Below are 19,285 nucleotides of genomic sequence, written 5' to 3' on the forward strand. Positions count from 1 at the left end.
ACATCTCTTCCTCTCCTGGTCCCTCCTGTTATTCCTACGGGGAGGCTGAACAATAGCAGGGTGGAAGAGATCCAAGCCAAAAGAGCCTCACAAGTTTAGTTAAAAATGATGCTATTAATATTTAGGGTTGTCATTTTGACTGAATTCCCCGGTGGTCAGGCCTTTATTCAACAGAATAATAAAGCAGTCATATATCTTTATCATCATTTCAATGGTTTATGTAAAACTTGGTTCAGAGATGGCAAATCCCCTGAGAATGGCTGTGAAGAAAACTATGGTGGCAAACAGCAATACTTCAGTGAACTAGCAGTTAGAAGATGATTATGATTATGCCCCGTTTAGTCCTGCAACTGTTGGACCCAGCAGATGGGCTCTGTCTGCAGACCTGGCATCCAATCAGTGCACCTGACCGCCTGAGTCATTGTTTAAAATGAAGCACTCTGCCTCCCCTCCCCGAGCACAGGCGGGTACAGCTAATTAGCTGCAACTACTGACTTCCTACCCAGTTGGAACAGGAGACACTCTCTCTGACCTCTGACCTGGCACATTAGCCAATCAGCCACCGTCTGGCACTCACCTCATCCAGGTCCATCTCGTCTGGATTGTTCCACTGCCGCGTTGACGGGGACACTGGCACCACCACGATGTAGTACCACCTGCCAAAGCACAAAGCTGTTAAGACACACGGAATACGTTCGGCGTGCAGAAACCAAATACACAATCGGCTTTGGGCACATTTCAAAACTTAAAAGCTACACAAGTGTCCAACCAAGGTCAAACACCAGCAGCCTGGCACTGCATTCTCCAATTAATGGCTAATCACGAAGAACATCTGCCATGTAGACTGGAACAAACAGTATCCCGGTGAGAGGAGCCTTCAGCTAATAGAGATCCCCTCAGGATTCCTTAGGTTAATAGGACCAGATACGTGTCTACTCGTGCATGTGTGTGTGTGTGTGTGGGTGTCCTTTTACTGCTACCATTATGAGGAGTAAATCCCATCACAGAGAAAAAAAGAAAGACATAAGACAGACATTGTGAAGTTTGGGCTAAATGTTAGTGCATACAGGTTGAATGCTTGTAAGTACATAGCGTGCAGCCTCGTCTCTCCGTGCTGCTGCTTCTCCCCCACTGCAGCGTTCAAAGACCTCGTAAAATCAACCGCCGCTAACAATAAAAGCAGCTGCTTCTCTCCCCGTCTCTCTCTGGCCTTAACTTTGTGATCCAACAGTCAGTCAAGTCTCAAGATGGGAGATGTTTAACACGATCCCTCGGCCCACCCCCCCTCACCTCCACACCCTCACCCGCCCCTCCCCCCACCCCAATCACTTGCACTCTTCACCTGTCAATCTGTGCTGGAGCTCGGCCAGCCGTGACAGCTCTGTAATCTCTTCACCAATCAATCCTGTGCAATTCTCCCCCCCTCCTCATACTTAGACCTCACCTATGCCCCCTCACCACCTTAGCGGTATCTGCTTCTCTCTCTGTGTGTGTGTGTGTGTGTGTGTGTGTGTGTGTGTGTCGGGGGGAAAAACTTAACTATTCAGATCAGGCACTTTTCTACCTTATCGTTTTCTCCTGCCAAAAATGTTGGAAGGAATTTGGAAAGGTTAGCATAAAAGTATCTGTTTCGGGCTTTAAAGTGTGTATTTTTCTAATTTGGAGTTGAAACACTGAAGTGAATATTATGTTCTGCTGGATGGGATTGTTTACTCCCTTTCAGTGATTTAAGTATAATTGATTGTCCTATACGTCTGCGGATAATAAAGTTAGAAAAAATATTGGATGTTTCTGTTTCCCTGCCCGGACTGTTCTGTATTCAGACTGGTAGTTATCTTGATATTTAGACCGAATGGCCATTTCATTACAATTCCATGATTATTCAGTGAATTGCTTTGCGATGATTCAGAGGCTGGGAAACCGGGCCGACTTATTGTCTTGTCAGTACCGCCACATTAATCATGCTACTATTGTTATTTTTCACTATCATTTATAATAACATTACACGGGTAAAACAATTGAGTTTCTTCTGGGCTGCTGACAGATTCTGTGGCAAAGATCTCCCTGCAAATTGAGTCACTATGGAAGTCCAGAATGGAATAAATACAGAGATTACATTTCTTACGCTCCCTTAAAAAAATCCCGTCTGTGTGTTTTCACTGACAGCTGGTGGGAACACGGTCTGGGCACTGACCTGACTCGTGTGGTGGTCTGGACTTTGGGCAGGTTGATGTTCAGCTTCCCGCCCTGGGCCTGTTGCTTGCTGAACAAAATGGGCTTGGTCTGGATGAGGTCGGGGGCGGTGCGGATGGACACCTGTTGCTGCAGACCCCCGGCGCTGTTGCCCCTGCTGGTCAGGGCGAAGGAGTAGTCCGTGTCCGGTTGCAGCTGGGTGATCAGCTTCCTCTTCAGGTTTCCCTGCACTTCCACGCTTTGCTGGTTGTACAGGATCTGCGTGTAGATTAGCGGAAGGATGTAGTTTAATGTTCTCTCGCTCTCACACACACACAAACAATAAAGATCACACAATGAGATCCCAAGGGATAAAGTCGTCTCATCTGACACCTCCTTTCATGGAGCTGAAGTGTTACAACTGTGCACTGGTGTGTGTCCAATAGTGTTTTTCTTACACGTCAGATTGTCATGGCTCCAATATCGCACAGTGAAAATTTATACAACTTTGACAGATTGCACTGACATGATTATAACGCCTGAAAAAAGAGCATATATCTGCCGTTACATGTTTGTCGGCGCTAATGGGGAAGTGACAAGGAATTGCACTCAGGCGGTAATATTCACAACTAACAGAGCAGTCATTATGTTGTACAAAACATGTTGCACAATGTGTAGAAGCAAAGCAGATTATTAACATCATAATACTCTCAGACTTCCGTATCCGTTTCTGTGGAAATGGACGGCGGTGAGCCCGGCTGACGGCTTGTCTCTTACCTTGAAAGGCACTTGGGACTTGTAGTTCTCCGGCACTTCCCAGGTGAGCAGAACAGATGTTTTCATGACGGCTTTAACTCCGAAGCTGGTGGCGAACGCTGTTGGGGCGCCAAACAATTTGGATTATCTCAAGCAAGACATCTTGTACAGTAGACAATGTAATCTTTGCTGTAATCTGCGTAATTCAATTTCACGCCCGCGTCCGGGACAACAAGCCCCTTGAGTAAACACTGAAAACATATGCGGCGAGATGGCGACCTTATGCCGGTACAGCGTCGCCGATCTCCTTCACGCTTGGTTACGGATCGCTTTAAAGGGAAAACACCTTCACGTCTCTACACCTGTTCACTCTATTCTCCATCCTACAACAGGCCCTGCGAGCCGTGGGAGGGAGTGTCTTAAAAAAACAGCGAGGAGGATGTAAGGGCTGAATGTGTGTGTGTCGGGCGGGGGAGCGCCAGGCAGCATGGTAATGTGACTGTGCCGTGTAATGAGATTAGCATTAGCGCTCTATAAATCAATAAACACTGTGCTGTGCTGTCCTGTGTGGCGGATGAAGACTTGCACTGGTGAGCGAAGACAGGAAAACAGTGTCAGGACTAAGAGCCTTTGACGTGTCCTCTAGCTATGTCCCTTACCAGGGGAGGTGGACATGGTCCTGCTCTGGATGCTGGGGCTGAGGGGGCCGCCGCCCTTGCTGGTGAAGGCCTGCACCCGGATGTCGTAGGTGGTGTCAGGCTTGAGGCCCTGCATGGTCATGCGCGTCTCTGTGGCGCGGTTGGTGCTGTTCTGCTGGCTGTTGATGTCCCGGTACACGACCACGTAGTAGACGATCTTGCCGTTCCTCTCCGGCAGCAGCGGCGGCTCCCAGGTCAGCTGGGTGCTGGACGTGGTCAGGCCCGTGACCTGCAGGTTGAAGGGGAAGCCGCTGGGCACGTCTTCCGCCGTGCCGATCTCCTTCACGTAGGCGTCGCCGACACCTGCGCGGTTACAGGCGCTGAGGCGGAAGACGTAGGTAGCGCCCTTGTGCAGCCCGGTAACGGTGTAGTGATCGTCGGTCTTCTTCAGGTCCCGCGTGGTGTAGACGTCCTCGTCCACGCGCTTGTACTGCAGCTGGTAGCCTACAAGCTCGCCCACCATCTCTTTAGGTGGCTGCCACTGGATCAGCGCCGTGTTGCCGCTGGTGGTGCTGATCATCATGGTGGGCTTACCAGGCACTGCGGGAGAGCAAGGAAGGGAGGGAAGGAGGAAAAAGCTCAACAACAACTGTCAACGGGCAGCGAAGACGTAACGGCTGAAGGTTAAATGTCTTGGTCAGCAGTCTGGAGGTCAAACTGAACACACCACTGAAGCAAAACTGGCCACTTCCACATGATGAATTATTGAGACAGGGAGACAAAGGCTATCAGATAAAAGCAGGAACAACACAAAAGAACCAGATTCACTGCAAACAAATTATAAACAAGGCCGGGGTATAAATGCTGCCAGAGCCCACCCTGGATCAAACAGACTGACCTGCCCCGGTTGTGGTGATAACTTTAGCTTTGCTACGAGCTCCGTCTCCCTTGGTGGTGTACGCAGCCACCGTGACAGAGTAGGTCGTCTCCGACTGCAGACCGGCGATGATGGACTCCTGCAAAACAACGGCAAAGGTCAGAGGTGAACAGGAATCATTAGGTTTGAGTGACACGGTGTCAGTAGCACAGGAACACAACACCTCCCAACTCACACAAGCTCTTTATCCCCCTCACACAAGAACACACACCAGCAAAGAGAAACCATAATAAAGTTAGACACCCTTCATCCACGTGATGGATTTGACTTAAACAGGCAATAAAACATCGGCTGTGGACTGAGGATAGTTTGTAGGCACACAAGCAGGAGCGGGAGCTGTTCTCAGGCAAGAAAAGCTCCCATGTCCATCTGTAAAGCAAAAACCCATGAACCAAACAAACCAAAACATCACCAGTGTGTCTGTGTTCTTGCTTACTGCACGGATTACCATGATGCTCCACCCGAGGGTGCTGGGGATTATGATTACTGTGAAGTCAGTCAAAGGCCACAAAGTCATTTTCAGGCATTAAGACTTGTTCTCTAAGTTCGATTTACAGCTTTTGCTTGCCCTCTGGATTGGGACTAATTGGGTTAACTGGCATGTATGCAAACACACAGACACACAGAGGAGGTTGGCATTGAACACACGCTTGTTACAAACCAGTAACTTAACAGCACACACCAAGGAACAAACGGGCATAAAACAACAAACCAAACCAAACAACTGAGGTGACGATGCTCCTGGAGTCCTGCTGCAGCATTGATCAGACCAAACAGGGAACACACCCACACACACACACACACGCAACCTTAAACATTCTGAGCTTGCACGAAGGCCGCATGTATGTAGGCAAACACACTCCTTCACGCACACATTTACACACGCATGCACAAACGCTCCACTCTCCCAGATGCATAATATATGAAACTATAACACAGCAAACGTATGCATGCACACACACAGTGTAGACACGCTATTAATACTCACACACACACACACACACACACAACGCGCAGACACACAGTGAGCACACACCAAAACTGAGAACAAATCAGCGCCCGGGGCCAGAGCACACACGCCGGAGTTTGGTGTGTGTGGTACGGAGGCCACCGAGAGGACGGACGCGGCGATGCCTCCGAGCACTTCCTGCCCGGAACACCTTTTCCAAAAACGCCTCACACTCTGGGAATATTCCACGGCTTTGCCCCGGCGCTGTTTCTCCAACTAATGAAGTTTTAATTTCCATAACCATAGAGGCAAATTTAACAGTCTATGTAAGCCAACTCGGGATGACAATGCTTTTTTACTGCCCCGTCTCTTTAAAGGGACATTTGCTGCTCCCCTACTAGTCTTTAAGAGAGACGGGGGAGAAAAATGCGAAATTACTGTATCATAAAAACGGTTTAACTTTATAGCGGAAGTCTCATTACTTTAATCACAGGAAACGGCTCTGACAGTCTCAGCAGCAGTGGCTGTCGCAGAGATCTACCCCCCCCCCCCCTCCAAGCCCCCCCCAGCCCCCCACCAATCCTGCCCCCCCAGCCCCCGGCCCCTCCTTATCCTGGCAAGGTCGAATTGGGTCTCGTAATACTTCTGAAACTCAGCGGAAAATAGAAAAAGGCCCGGCTTCAAAGTTTCCCTCAGAGCAAACGCTTACAGCAGCACCAAAGGGCATTGCAGGAGATTATCAAGTCCACCAGTTATAGAAATAGATTCTTCTTCTTCACCGGGTTCCCTACCCCGCTGTCGTCACCCGGGGAAGAAAGCGGGAGAGGCTTTGGGAGAATAAAGAACAAGGCTGTGTTCTGACGTTCCTCATCTATTTTTGATTCTGTTTTGTTTGAAATCAGAAAGGCTGATGTCGATTCATTAAGTCAAACACGCTCCTTTGATGCTGCTCCTCCCTAAACATGGCTGCCCAAGATGTGATGCAGGGAGAAAAAAAAAAAAGGGCCGACATATGTCTGCCTCCGCCAGTGTGGAGCTCGCTGTCTGACAGGTGTAAGTGAACGTCAACGTTAAGAGCAGAGCAGAGGAAGGCCTGACTCACGCCGCGCGGGCGGGTGGCGGTGGGGAGAGGGAGGGGGGGAGCGTTGCCATGTGTACGGTGCCACCTGATTCCTGCCTAAAGGACTTGTTTTCACGTAAATAAAAATGATTTGCACACATCACACAAAAGCGGCCCGGTGTTGATGTGACACACACACACGCACACACACACATACACACACACACACACACACACACACACACACACACACACACACACACACACACAGCACACAGACACAGACACACACACACACACACACACACACACCTATTTCTCAATTTAATCCGTCAACACTCTGGGGTCTCTGTGTTGATTAACCTGTGAGTCAGTTTTGTTTCCTCTTAAAATCGGCGAAACCTTTGAAAAATAAAATAAAAACGCTTTCTCCGGCCCGAGCGAGACGCCGGAGCCGTCATTTGTTATTCTGCCGCCTTTCTGTTGGCTTCCTACGAGGTAAGAGGCTCGGTGTTTACGCTGGTGCAATATGACATCGATGAGGTAATGAGCCGTGACAAAGGGCTGCGTGACGAGCGAGCGGAGGGAACATGAAAGGCTCGTGGCAATCTAGGGAGATGTGCCAAGCTGATAAGACGCGCGGCTCCGCCCCTACGATAGACGTGTCATCTAAAGCGCCGGGCGAGCGTGATTAATGCCAACATCGCACTGGGGTGATGACACACACACACAAACGCACACACACAGAGGTTTTGACTGGGGCGTCAAAGGGAAAGTGTGAGTCTCGACCGGCCTGCCTAGCTGTTGCTTTAGGTTAGAGAGTTTAAACACACACACATACACACGCACACACATACACACACGCACACACATACACACACGCACACACATACACACACACACACACATACACACACACTTCTGAGATGGAGTCCCAGGAATCATTAGGGCTCTCGTCTCTCGCTGAGCTTATGATGGGGCTGTGAACTTTTCCGAGGATTCACACAGAGTGAGGAGTGAGTTACAGAAACGGCAAACAGAGAGATCAGCACACACACACACACACGCACACACAGACACGCAGCGTCGACCAAATCGTAGAGGTGGCAAAACAGAAACCTGCCCGGCAAGAAACAAACCCAGCAGCACACATGAGAGTTACTCACATGCTCGGTGGACTCCTCAATATTCCACTGATGGGGAGAGAACACACAGGACACAGGACACAGGACACAGGACACAGGACACAGGACACAGGACACAGGACACAGGACGGGGGAGAGAAATGAGTCAGAGGCAAGACAACAGAGTGATGGGGAGAAAAAAAGCACTGGTCTTTTTTTCGCTGAGGGACAGATGAGTGTTGAGAGTCGTGCTGTAGAAAGTAAATACAGGAGAGGGAGAGGAGGAAGAGGACAAAGGAGAAGGAGGAGGAGGAGGAGGAGGGATAATACAAATTGTGTAGCCAAGTTGAGCGATGATCACAGAATTCATTACTGTTACAGATTCAAGCTTGAAAAAGATGATGCACTGCCGTGTTTCTCATTTGACTGCGAATCCAATAATAGCAGCTCTCGTCTTCAATCACCGGAGACCTGCGATAACCATCGCGCCGCGACGCAAACCGTAAAATACGAGGAATTTCCCGAAGCGTTTCCACTCCTTCCCCCGCCCCCCTTCGCCTAAAACAAAGCAGGACGTCTGTTTGGCTCCTTGTGTTTCACTTCTTTTGGCCCAGTGGTTCCTTTCTGAAGGGGGGGGGGGGGGGACGGGGGGACGGGCGGTGGAAGCCCATTTGGTTGCCGCAGGGGGGGCCTCTGCCTGTGCTGAGTGTGAAATCCTATTATGGATTTTGCATAGCGGTGGCACCGCTATGCAAAAGCCTCGTGACATCAAACGCCGTCGACGCAGAAAGAAAAAGCAAAGTGTTTGGTGTTTGGTGTTTGGCAGCGACTCCCTTGAGCCGCTCGGGATGCTGGTGAGGGACGGGGAGGAGGGGGGAGAAGAAGTGTGGATCCAAAGGGAGCGGCTTGGTGACTGGGTGACGCAGAACAGGGGGAAAGTTAAGTCGTTGCCGTCACGTCCCATCTCTCGACCTCCTCCCCTGCTGACGGGGTCTTGGCGGTGACTCAGCTGACGGCGGCGTCCCAGTTGTGACTGGCGGAGACACATGGCTCATCAAAAACTGCTGCTCATACTCCCCCGACATAGCGGGGCACTAAAGACTACCATTTAAGAACAGCTGCTACTTAACTCCATGAATAACAGTTTGCGATGTGCCTAATTACTTAATTTGTTTGCCGTCGACTCGGCTCAGTATGTCAACAGAGAAGCGAGCGCATTAATGTTCGCGAGACTTCTCATTCCATCTTGGGCGTAATCCTTTTCCCATCGCGAACGCTTTTTACATTCTGCTTAAATCCACGCTTGAATGTATAAATTACCTCCCAACCCTCCCTATTTATATTTTCCAACGTCAAACGCGAGCAGCGAACACATCATGGCTGATAAGCGTCGTTTGTGGAAACGGAGTGGTATAATTTGCAGCCGGGCGAATGCAAATGTAATGACACGGGCTGCGATGTGTGGCCGTGAGAAACGGGGGGAGCGAGCGACGTGGAGGAGAAGGAGCTGTCATGATTGATGGAGTGAAACGGGCTGAGGTGCTTCTTTTCTTTTTTTTTTACCCGATCCCATTCAACTCCAATCTGAGGCAGCGAAGGCCGCAGAGGCAGTGAAGCATCGCCTCCATCACACACACACACACATGCGCGGAGAGACACACACCGCCGCGCGTACAAACCACTCAAACGCATGAGCGGTCAAACAAAATGAACCTGGAAAATGTAATTCTGAATAAAGGCAAAGTTGTGCAAAAAAATGCCAACTTGAGCAGAAAACGTATGGAAGCAAACACAGCGGCGGCTAATGGCTCCATCTTTATCGTGCCAAGTATGAAAGAGTGTATGTGAAAAAAAAACACGAGTGGCGAGGTTGCTGTGAGAGTGCAGTGCCCACTCAGGTTGAGGCCACCTTCCCGACACACACACACACAAAGAGAGAGAGATATCGCTGGAAAAGGTTCGATAACATCACGTTGTTACGATGGCCTCCGGTTTAATTTTAGCAGGGAAATGAGGGCGCTATGTGGGCTCCTGCTTGAAAAGAAAAGAGGCGCTTATGCCGCCCACACACAGGCGAGCTCTCCTGTGAGCCTTGTGAGAGGGCGAGGCGAGCAGAAGGGGCGAGAGACGCAGACAAAGAGAGAGCCAGGAGGGGAGGGGGACGTGGGGGGGCGAGGGCGAGGGCGAGGTCACTTCTGACACGAGCTCAAACGCGCCGTTCAAAGTTCGAATGAAAGGAAAAAAACAACAGATTGGGAAACGCCGGCGTTGTTTTCCTTCTCATCCAGGTGAGTTTCCAGTGAAATCGTAGAGGTGACAGAGCGTCAAGAAGCTGATTTCACAACAACAAAACCCAATGAGCTGTGACATAAAGGACGATTCACACACACACACACACACACCCCCCCCCATGCTGGTTACAGGTGTGTGTGTGAGTATTTTGCATGAGTCTCGCCTGAGTCACGAGCTCCATCTCAGCCAAGCGGAACTCCTGCGGCGAGGTCGATCTGTGCGGCGAGCGTGTTTGCTCACGTCGCCAGAGCCGAGTGTGAGAAAGGAGGGATTGTTTTATAAAGCGGTTTGGTGTACGTGGACGGCGGCGGCGCCTCCGGGCTGACTGTGAGGTCCTTGACAACATCTGGGCAGGTCCTGGCAGGTTGGCTACTCAGCCGCGCTGCGTCATGGAAACCAACCCGTTCAGATGACTCAGTCAAGGGTAACCGACTTGCACGCAAGCCTCTGGTAATTACCTGACTGGCATTTAGGCTGGGAAGAGTGGAAATGGAGGTCATAAGAGGGGGGGGAGGAGGAGGCAGGTAGGACGAGGAGGAGGAGTGTTGTGGTGGAACGTGAGAGGCTACAAACTGCTGCGTGTCTTTGTGTGCATTGTTGTGAATCTGGCACACATGAGGCATGGCAGGGAGGATTGTTTGTGCAACCGCCAGGGTCACGACCAGTTCAGTTTTCATAACCCCCCCCAAACAAAGTCACGCTAAGCGCGTCGGCGTGAAGAAAAACATTTCCCAGCAAGACAAACAGCGCAGACATTGTTCTTTGTGCCACACCGAAGAGCTGCAATCCTGCCTGTCAAGTGCTCTGGTACACAGTCAGACCACAATAAAGTGTAAAGGAGCAGCTGCCAAGATCTACTGCAGTGCAGTGTGTGTGTGTGTGTGTGCGTGAAGTGAGCTGAGGGCCGCCAGCCTGGCCAGGTGTGGAACCGTCCCAGCCGAGACCGAGCGCCGCCTGGTCTGAGCCAACTTCACATTATTTATGCCTAAAACGGCTTTTATAGTCTCACACACACGCGTCACTCCAAGGTGACTTTGAGCCGCCGTCGCCTGTGTGACGACTCCGTTAAGACAGCAGGGTGTTTGCTGTGGCAAATGAGGGTTAATCGCTTCACTTGAGGGCACAGCAGTCGCGCACTGTCAAGGAACTGAATCGCAACCTGCTGGTCTCCCTAAATGCCGCCGCCGCACATTTATCAGCACATGCTGCTCAGGGAGAAAAGCCAGCGCTGCATGGAATGTCGGCGGCGATCCTCTGGCCGGGGAGGGAGCGCTTATTTGTTCCAATGAGATGTTTTGGTCCGGGGCCATCAAAGGTGTCAGTAAATGCATGTTCGTGCAAACGTTACCCGGGGCAAACAATCAGGACAAGACACTCACAAAGCTCCGGCTCGCTCTCTTATTTCCACAAGAGACGGAGGGCAAATGTGGAAGAGGAGCTTTTTTTGGGGGGTTTTAAGATATTCATGAATCTCTGAATCCCTCTTAAGGATTACAATCTCTCATCCATCTGACGGTGATGCGCGGCTTTGGGCCATCCGCAGCTGCCTGCATTAATGTGTGAAGAGCGGCATCAGGAAAATAACTAATCTATAAACATGGCAACAAGGCAGTGCACGTCTTCTCCTGCAAAGAATGTGTTTTGTTGCTCACAAATTTCAGGTGTGTGACACCAGGTAGTGGGGGAATGAAGTGAAAAGAGACAGAATAAGGAAATATGGAAATGAATGTGGGGCAGAGAGAGAGAGAGAGAGAGAGAGAGAGAGACAGAGACAGAGAGAGAGAGAGAGAGATGAGTCAGGACAAGCGGTCAGTACCTGAGCCTCCGGCAGAGCCACGTCCATGATGTTGGGCTGGCCCCGCGGTTCCCCGTTCTCCAGTCGGGAGAAGATGACTTGGTAGCCTCGGATCTGGCCGTGCTGCTTCATCTGCAGGGGCGGCTTCCAGGTGACCCGGATGGCTGTGGAGTTGATAGCCTCCACCTCCAGCTTCCTGGGGGGCGCTCCCGGCACTGGACATCACAAAAGGCAAGGGAGGGGGGAGGAGGAGGGGTGAGGGAGACAGCGAGACAGACAGAGAGAGAGAGAGAGAGACGGAGAGGGAGAGAGAGTGAATGAGGCAGGAAAGTGGTACAGTCAAAATACGCTGAGCCAGCACTTCTCCACAGTTGACTGTATTTTGTGATGGGGGAGCAAAAATAATGACTCTGGGGTTTTTTATAGACTTGCTCTTGAGAAAGAAGCGATACTGGGACTCGCTATGACTCCACATCATCTCTGCTCCTTTCACACCTTGTATGTCTATTGTGGACCCCAACACACCCCATGTGGGAAAGCACCTGGCTCCTGATTCCAACAGGAAATTAGCTGTGTGTGTGTGTGTGTGTGCAGCAAACATCAAAGACATTACTGTAATAATAGAAGATTCTCTCTTAGGAGCAGCCGCTTGAAACAAAGGAGAACCAACTAAAGGAAAAGGTGAAGAGAAGAGTTCCTGCTCCACCTCTCTGCGCCGAGCGAGGAGCTGGTGAAACATCGATGAGGACAGAACCCAGGACGGGAAGCAGGAAGACATTTAGATTGTGAAAGAGCAGAGAGAGCGTGTGGGCTCAGGGGTGATGAGCCTTGGCCGCGGCAGATGTAAAGTGCCAATGATACAGAGGGAAAAAGGCAGAAAGGAACAGAAAAGGTAACCACCACTGCTCCCACCCGCCTCATTAACTTTTAACTGATCAAACAAGACACAGAGGGAGGTGCAGCAGTGACAGAGCGGAGGAAGACAGCCCTAGAGACGAAGGTGAGAGAGGTCTTAAGATCGCTCCTCTTCAGGCGAGTGTCAACCTACCATCTTCTTTGGTTTTGATCCGCACCGGGGCGCTCTCAGGGCCGGGGCCCACGTCAGTGTGCGCCCTCACCCACACCTGATACTCTGTCCACTTCTCCAGGCTCTCCAGCACGTAGCTGGAGGCGTCGGCGCCGATGCCCGGCACCTCGTGGCGGTCCGTGTCCTCCCCGGCCAGGGCCTGGTAGCTGACTGTGTAGCGCACAATGGCGCCGTGGCGGCTAGCGGCTGGCGGCGCCACCCAACTCACCTTGAGGCTGGTGGAGGTCAGGCTGACCAGGTGAACCTCCTGAGGGGGAGCGGAGGGGGCTGCAGGGGGAGGGGAGCACAACCACACGGAGGAGGGGCACGGATCAAGCAAACGGAAAAAAGAAACGATGACACGAGCAAACACAACTATGGAAGCTTTCTGGAGTCATTATAGAAATGAAAATGTAATTTGACTGAACTTCAAACATTATTAATGCACTTTGGTTTAACCTGATGAAAGTGCATAGAAGTCAAACTTAATAAGTTCATTAAATGCAAACTCACTTTCACTTTGAATCCTTAAATCAACAGTTCTTATCAAGACAACTGTCAGATATGAAAGCTTGTTTATCCTAAAGTAAACTCCTACGTATTACAGTTCTTCAGTAGAAAGAACAAAATATTGGGAGAATTATTCCAAACATGAGAGCTTATTAAACTTTGTTTGTCCAGTGTGTCTAACTTTGATGCTACCGCTCAGAAGTTACAGCTGAAATGTTCTGGAGCCGTATTGAAGCAGCCATAGTGGAATATTACATTTTCATTTCCATAAAGAGAAACACAAAAGCTTGCTTACAAACAGGACGCTGCCTCTGGACTGAGAGACCTGATGCAACGGTGTGTGTTTACAGCTTGAGAGAGGTGAGGTGAACAGAATATAATGGCAGCAGTGTATTTACACACTGTTGTGGTGGAGTGTGTGTAAGTACACGGACGGCTTCGGTCTCCTATCTGTGTTTTCACTACGTTCCATTCATTGCGCCGCGCTGCTGTTGGTTTGTAGCTGCGGCCGCGAAAAAACAAAGACATCATCCGCTTCATCCGTTTAATCGCTTTGGACTTTTGTTTGTTGTTGTTTTGGGTGAAATTATTATTTAAAGCGACATTTTTGCAGCGGTTGATGATTTTCTGAAATCCTTCTGAAGTCTTTCTCTGTCCACAGATGAAACATTTGTGCAAACTTAACAAACATCACTACACCCTGCTGTCGTTATCCTTTGATGAAGTCAAACCTGGAATCTTCCATCACGGCAACTTTAAAGAGCAACAATTTCATTCAGCATCAAGGTGTCACATTTAACTAAGTCTTTAACTAAAGCTATGCAAAGAACAAGATGCTTTAGCTGAATGTGCTCCAAAAACACAAATTACGAATACAATACGTCAAGATTTAGCTGAATTTACTGAATGTTTTGCTCAGAAAGAAACAAAGCTGAGTTTGAAGCAAAGCTGAGCTCCATGCTGTCATTTAACCTTTTTCATGTCAACTTCTGCGATTGCTTGGTTGATTTGATTTGATTTGAATCTCGGTCCAAAGAACCAGTAAATGGATGATTAAGCTGGATAATTGTTTGAGTTGAGGAAGAAGATTATATCGTGCATTACATCGCCTATTTGTTTGTTAGTAACAGACTTTTTCTGAACGGATTACTACCGTTACATAAGATTCAAATAGGAAGACGATTGGATACATACGCATTTAAAGAGCGTTTGAATTAAGTCAGGTATTCTCCTCCCAATTACTTTTACGGCATTAAAGCCTTAATTGTATTGTTAAGAGTTTTAAGGGGGGATAGCGATGAAACACTTTGCGACAACGGACATCAGCCACAATCGAACCCGTGGTGCCGCTAAATCACAGTAAGCGGCACCTCGGTCGCCAAGTCACCTGCAAAAACGTTTCCTATTCAAATCCAGCACTGTTATATTCTGTCCGCCACCTCCTGTTTGGTTTGAAATATATGAAAGTATCACTTACACGTGTTTCTGAAGAGGTGCACATTCTGCAATAACTACGATTACAAAACTCCCAGCAAAATCATTTCTCACACTCTCAGTCCAGAGGTAAAAAAAACAAAACAAAACAGTAAAGCAAATCCTAAAACAACACTGAAAACAAACACAACAGCAATCGTACGTGAACACTTCATGCATGTAACTTAATCATCGATGTATTCAACTTCAAAAGAAAGGAAACAAACAAACACAAATGTTAGGACGGGGTGTTCTTACACAGCATGCCTGTGGAATGTCTCCTACAATGAGCTGAGCAATGGACAATGAGGAGCTGCTGGTGCTCACGTACCGACGCAATAATCGAAAACCAGAACGTGTGAAAGTCCAAACAAACGGCGGTTCCAGGTGGAAAACTATAATATGACGCCTGACGAAGTGAGAGACCAAAGCAGAACAACAAAAGGCTGCGGCTCTGAGGTCTGCTGGGTAACGACGAGCTGCATGATGAGAGGAGAGAAGCAAGGAAAGAACCTCTCTGTATGTAATATATCTTACTTAAGAAATGTCCTGCTGTTCATGTAATCTTATAATACATGAGTTATTGATAAAGTAGCTGTCATGTTCATTCTTCTGTGTCTTAACTAGGCGGCTCAGTTGTGTTGGTGTGTGCCCACGTTGAGTTTATCTACAGCTCGGGTCATGTTCATTGCTCTCGCTCGTGGATAAAAGAAGGAATGATACTAAATGTTTCCATGCCGCTCAGTAAAATGTCACACTCTTCCATCACCTCTTCCTTCCTTCCTACAGGCGGTTGCTTATTTCATGCCACTTCTTTCTGCAGCATGAAATGAAAAGTCTGATTTCCAAACCTGTCGTCCTACAGGCACAGACTCGGTCGTGACAAAATGATATTACTGTAAGATGTCTGAGTTACATAACTCCCCCTTTAGACCGAAGTTACTTCTGTCTTAATACTTCAAATACACATAGATTTCTTCCTATTCTATTCTATTCTATTCTATTCTATTCTATTCTATTACATTTCAAGGTTGCTGCATCGTCATGGAGTTAGTTTGTTGTTGATCTTTTTTGCTAAATGCAGACTGGACGATGACAACTCTGAAATTTGTCAGCTACACAAGATTCATCAAATAGTATATAATGTTCATTTATTTACCACTAACTACCCACTATCACAGAGGTCACAGAAGCATATGTTGTATGTACTGCACTGCATTGCACTGATCCAAGATGGTGCGAGCGCGATGCTGCGGCAGCACAGACTCAGCAGTCAGCTGGCAGAGTGTGACATTTTGAGTGCTGGCACTGTAAAAGCACATAATGATATGAGGCAAAATAACACAGCACAACTCACAAATGTGGGAGTGAGACACATTAAACGTACCTTTGACACTGAACACAGGGCCTGTCCTCAGATAGATGGACAGGTGGGTTAGTGTTGGTGACAGTGGGGCGGGAGCGGAAGCATGGTGCTGACTGGGGCGGCTGCACTTTTCGGCAATTATGTAAGAGAGGCTTCGCTGAAATTGTCTTGACATTAAAATTGCTCTCACGCTCTGATTTTAGCTCAGAGAAATTCAACTTTGTCCCGTACCGCAGGCAATGACCTACATCTGCATCGGCGTGGCTGCTGGGGGGGCGGATTGTTACTTCAGGAAATCACCGGTTAGTAGACGAAAAATAAGGTAAGCTAGACGCCGGAGGAGGGAAGAAGTGGTGAGCCGACTTACTGGATTGGGCTGTTCGTGCCTGGATGGGCTGGGTGAAGACTCCTAGTCCCATTTCAGATCGGGCCGCCAGTGAGAAGAGGTACAGGGTGTCTGGCTTTAGGCGCTCCACGGCGTGGGAGCCCGCCGGGTCAAAGGTCACGTGTACCTGGGGGGGTTGAGAAAGGACAGATCCTGATTAAACCTGATTAAAGAGGCTGTGTGCGTTAAAGTTTGGATATATGATTATAGACATCGTATTTGTGGTGGTAGTTAAGAGAGACTGGCATCAATCTCCAGTCAGTTTATGTGAGAGTTGCAGAGTCTCCATCTGATATGCAAATAAAGAGGAGAATAGATGCGTGTGTGCCAACTTGACTACTAACTGTTCCTAAATGAAGGGAGCAATTCCTCCAGCTATGACCTTGAAGATGAAATAACAGTGCAGTCTGTTAGTACAGTAAATCTTCCTCATCAGCCAAAAGAGCTGACTGAACTACTATTGCTTCATCTGGTGCATCACCATTCATAAATGAATTACATCATAACGATTCACCTTGGCACACAGACAGACAGACAGAGAGACAGACAGACAAGCAAAACTGCATGTTGTTATTCAAACCTTGTTGTCCGTTCCGGCCTCCCAGTACTCCAGCTCATACTTTGTAATGGGGTCTTGGACCGGCCACAGCCAGGTTAACATGATGCGTGTGTCCAGCTCGGCCTCGGCCTCAAAGCTGGAAGGCTGTGCAGGAACTGGAAACAGAGCGGGGAGGGGAAATAGGAACACAGGTTGATGGATTGAATCGGAGTGTTGTTACTGAAGGAACCAGAGCAAAATGTGCAGATTTCCCCACATTCACAACGTTCACTATAAACATAAGCCACCATTTTCACACGGGCACATGATCACACACACACAGGCACATGATCACACACACACAGGCTTTTAGTCTTTTGCTCACCTCCCTGCTGGGTTTTGACTTGGAGGACGTCGGAAGGTGGCCCGTCCCCGACGGAGGTGAAGCCCAGCACCCTGAGGCTGTAGGTGATATCTGGAGTCAGACTTGAGATGGTGGTCAGCCTGCTGTCATCCGTGTTGTGTTTCTGCCAGGCGCTGAGCGGAGCCGTCTGGTCTGAGCTGTAGTAGACCCGGTAGCCCCTGATTTGCCCGTTGGGTTCCTCTGGCGGTTCCCACTGGACCAGCATGGTACTGGCACTCAGCATGCGGGCTTGGACATGCAGCGGTGGCGAGGAGGGGGCTTGTTCGCCTGTGCGCGTCTCCACAGGGTCGCTGGGCGGCCCGCGGCCTATGTTGTTCACAGCCATAACACGAAACTCATACTCAGAGTAGGGGCTCAGTCCGCCGATGCTGTAACGAGTGGTGGCCACACCTTCCACTTCCTGATAGCTGTTGTCTGATACCTTGGCTTTGTACTGGATCATGTAGTAGGAAACAGGATCTGGGTTGCCGGAGTCCCAGGTGAGAGTCACACTGGTGGCTGTGGTCTCAGTCACAATAAGGGAGGTGGGCGGCTTTGGCAACGCTGAAGAGAGACAGATAGTTTTCATTTCAGGATTAGTCACTTAGCAGCAACGCTTAGTTCAAGAAAACTGGACTTGGACACATATGCGTCTTGCATAATTCTCCGATTTTTAGCAGCTAAAACAAGCTCTAAATCCGTTCTCCTCCTCTAACTCCTAGCACCATAATGATTCAGGAGTAATTCTTCCAGCAGCCATCATCCTCAAATTAACTAAAATGCCCGTCTGAAATCCTTATTCCGTGTTTCGGTGCAGCCCCGGCCATTATTGACGATAACGGAAAATAGCAAAAGTGGTTCCTGTTGAGAGCAAATGACAAACACAAACAAAGCGCAGGGTCTTCATTACGGCCACCTTAAAGAGGAAGAGGTCTATATTGATGTGGTCCGTCACAATGACTGTGACATTCTGGGCTTCGATCAGTTGAGTGGAGAGTGGGTTTAACACAGACTACAGCTAATACCAGAGGCGGTGATGAGTCTCACACACACACACACACACGCACACACACTCACACACACACACACACACACACACACACACACACACACATACACACACAGCTTGATCTCTTCAGGAAATGGTCCATGTTGATGTATCTGTGTGTATCTGCCTGCTGGCTCTCTTACCTTTGACTGTGACCTGAGCTGTGGCCTCGATCATGCCCAGTGAAGACACGGCCACGCAGGTGTAGTTGGTCGACTCTCGGATGTTGTTGACCTCCAGCACGATCCGCCCCATCGGCATCTCCTCCTCCTTGGTCAGCTCCACCAGGCCCATCATCCACTTGACATAAGGCATCGGCGAGCCCACAGCCACACAGGTCAGGTTGACGCTGCCGCCCGGCATCACCTCTTGATTGGTGGGTGGAATGGAGAACCTCGGCGGGACCCGGCGCACTGATGTGACGAGGCAGGGGAGAGGAAGAGGAGAAGTGAATAGGTGGGCTATATGAGGTGAATAAGACGGGGCTGCGTGCTTCTGTGCTTTGTTGAATTGCCCAATACAACACAGCCGAGCTAAAAGCTAACTCAGAGGCGCTAATAGAATGGGGGGCTGGTAGCTTTTATCCGAATGTGCAGGCGTACACAATGGGAATAATAGGACTGCCACAAAATGGGTCTGGAAATTCACAAGAAGAAAACTTTGAGGGGGTGTGTTATCCTCCTGCCTACAAAGGGGAATATAATCAAAAAATAGCCCAGTTTTATGCCGGAGACCATGTCTGGCCCTCTTTTGTCAAAGTGTCAAATGGCAGT

General features: G+C 49.2%; 1 protein-coding gene across 6 annotated transcripts in view; it reads right to left on the bottom strand.

Moving 5' to 3' along the window:
• LOC142997443 (receptor-type tyrosine-protein phosphatase F) overlaps positions 1-19,285 on the bottom strand; it is a 140,298-nt gene that overhangs the window by 29,633 nt on the left and 91,380 nt on the right. For 5 of the 6 annotated variants that reach the window (XM_076148275.1, XM_076148274.1, XM_076148273.1 and 2 more), the window contains 12 exons: positions 18,656-18,925; positions 17,447-18,028; positions 17,104-17,237; positions 16,506-16,650; positions 12,772-13,077; positions 11,745-11,938; positions 7,679-7,705; positions 4,465-4,582; positions 3,588-4,166; positions 2,950-3,047; positions 2,195-2,451; positions 578-656 (listed from right to left, as the gene is read on the bottom strand). In XM_076148275.1, the coding sequence (XP_076004390.1) occupies positions 578-656; positions 2,195-2,451; positions 2,950-3,047; positions 3,588-4,166; positions 4,465-4,582; positions 7,679-7,705; positions 11,745-11,938; positions 12,772-13,077; positions 16,506-16,650; positions 17,104-17,237; positions 17,447-18,028; positions 18,656-18,925 (2,789 nt within the window). The remainder of the gene's footprint in view (positions 1-577; positions 657-2,194; positions 2,452-2,949; positions 3,048-3,587; positions 4,167-4,464; positions 4,583-7,678; positions 7,706-11,744; positions 11,939-12,771; positions 13,078-16,505; positions 16,651-17,103; positions 17,238-17,446; positions 18,029-18,655; positions 18,926-19,285) is intronic. The other variant, XM_076148277.1, reaches the window with a different exon arrangement.

The sequence above is a fragment of the Genypterus blacodes genome, unplaced genomic scaffold (genome assembly GCF_046128005.1).
Source record: "Genypterus blacodes isolate CSIRO-AG114 ecotype Tasmania unplaced genomic scaffold, CSIRO-AGI_Gbla_v1 ptg000005l_1, whole genome shotgun sequence".
Classification (NCBI taxonomy): Eukaryota; Metazoa; Chordata; class Actinopteri; order Ophidiiformes; family Ophidiidae; genus Genypterus; species Genypterus blacodes.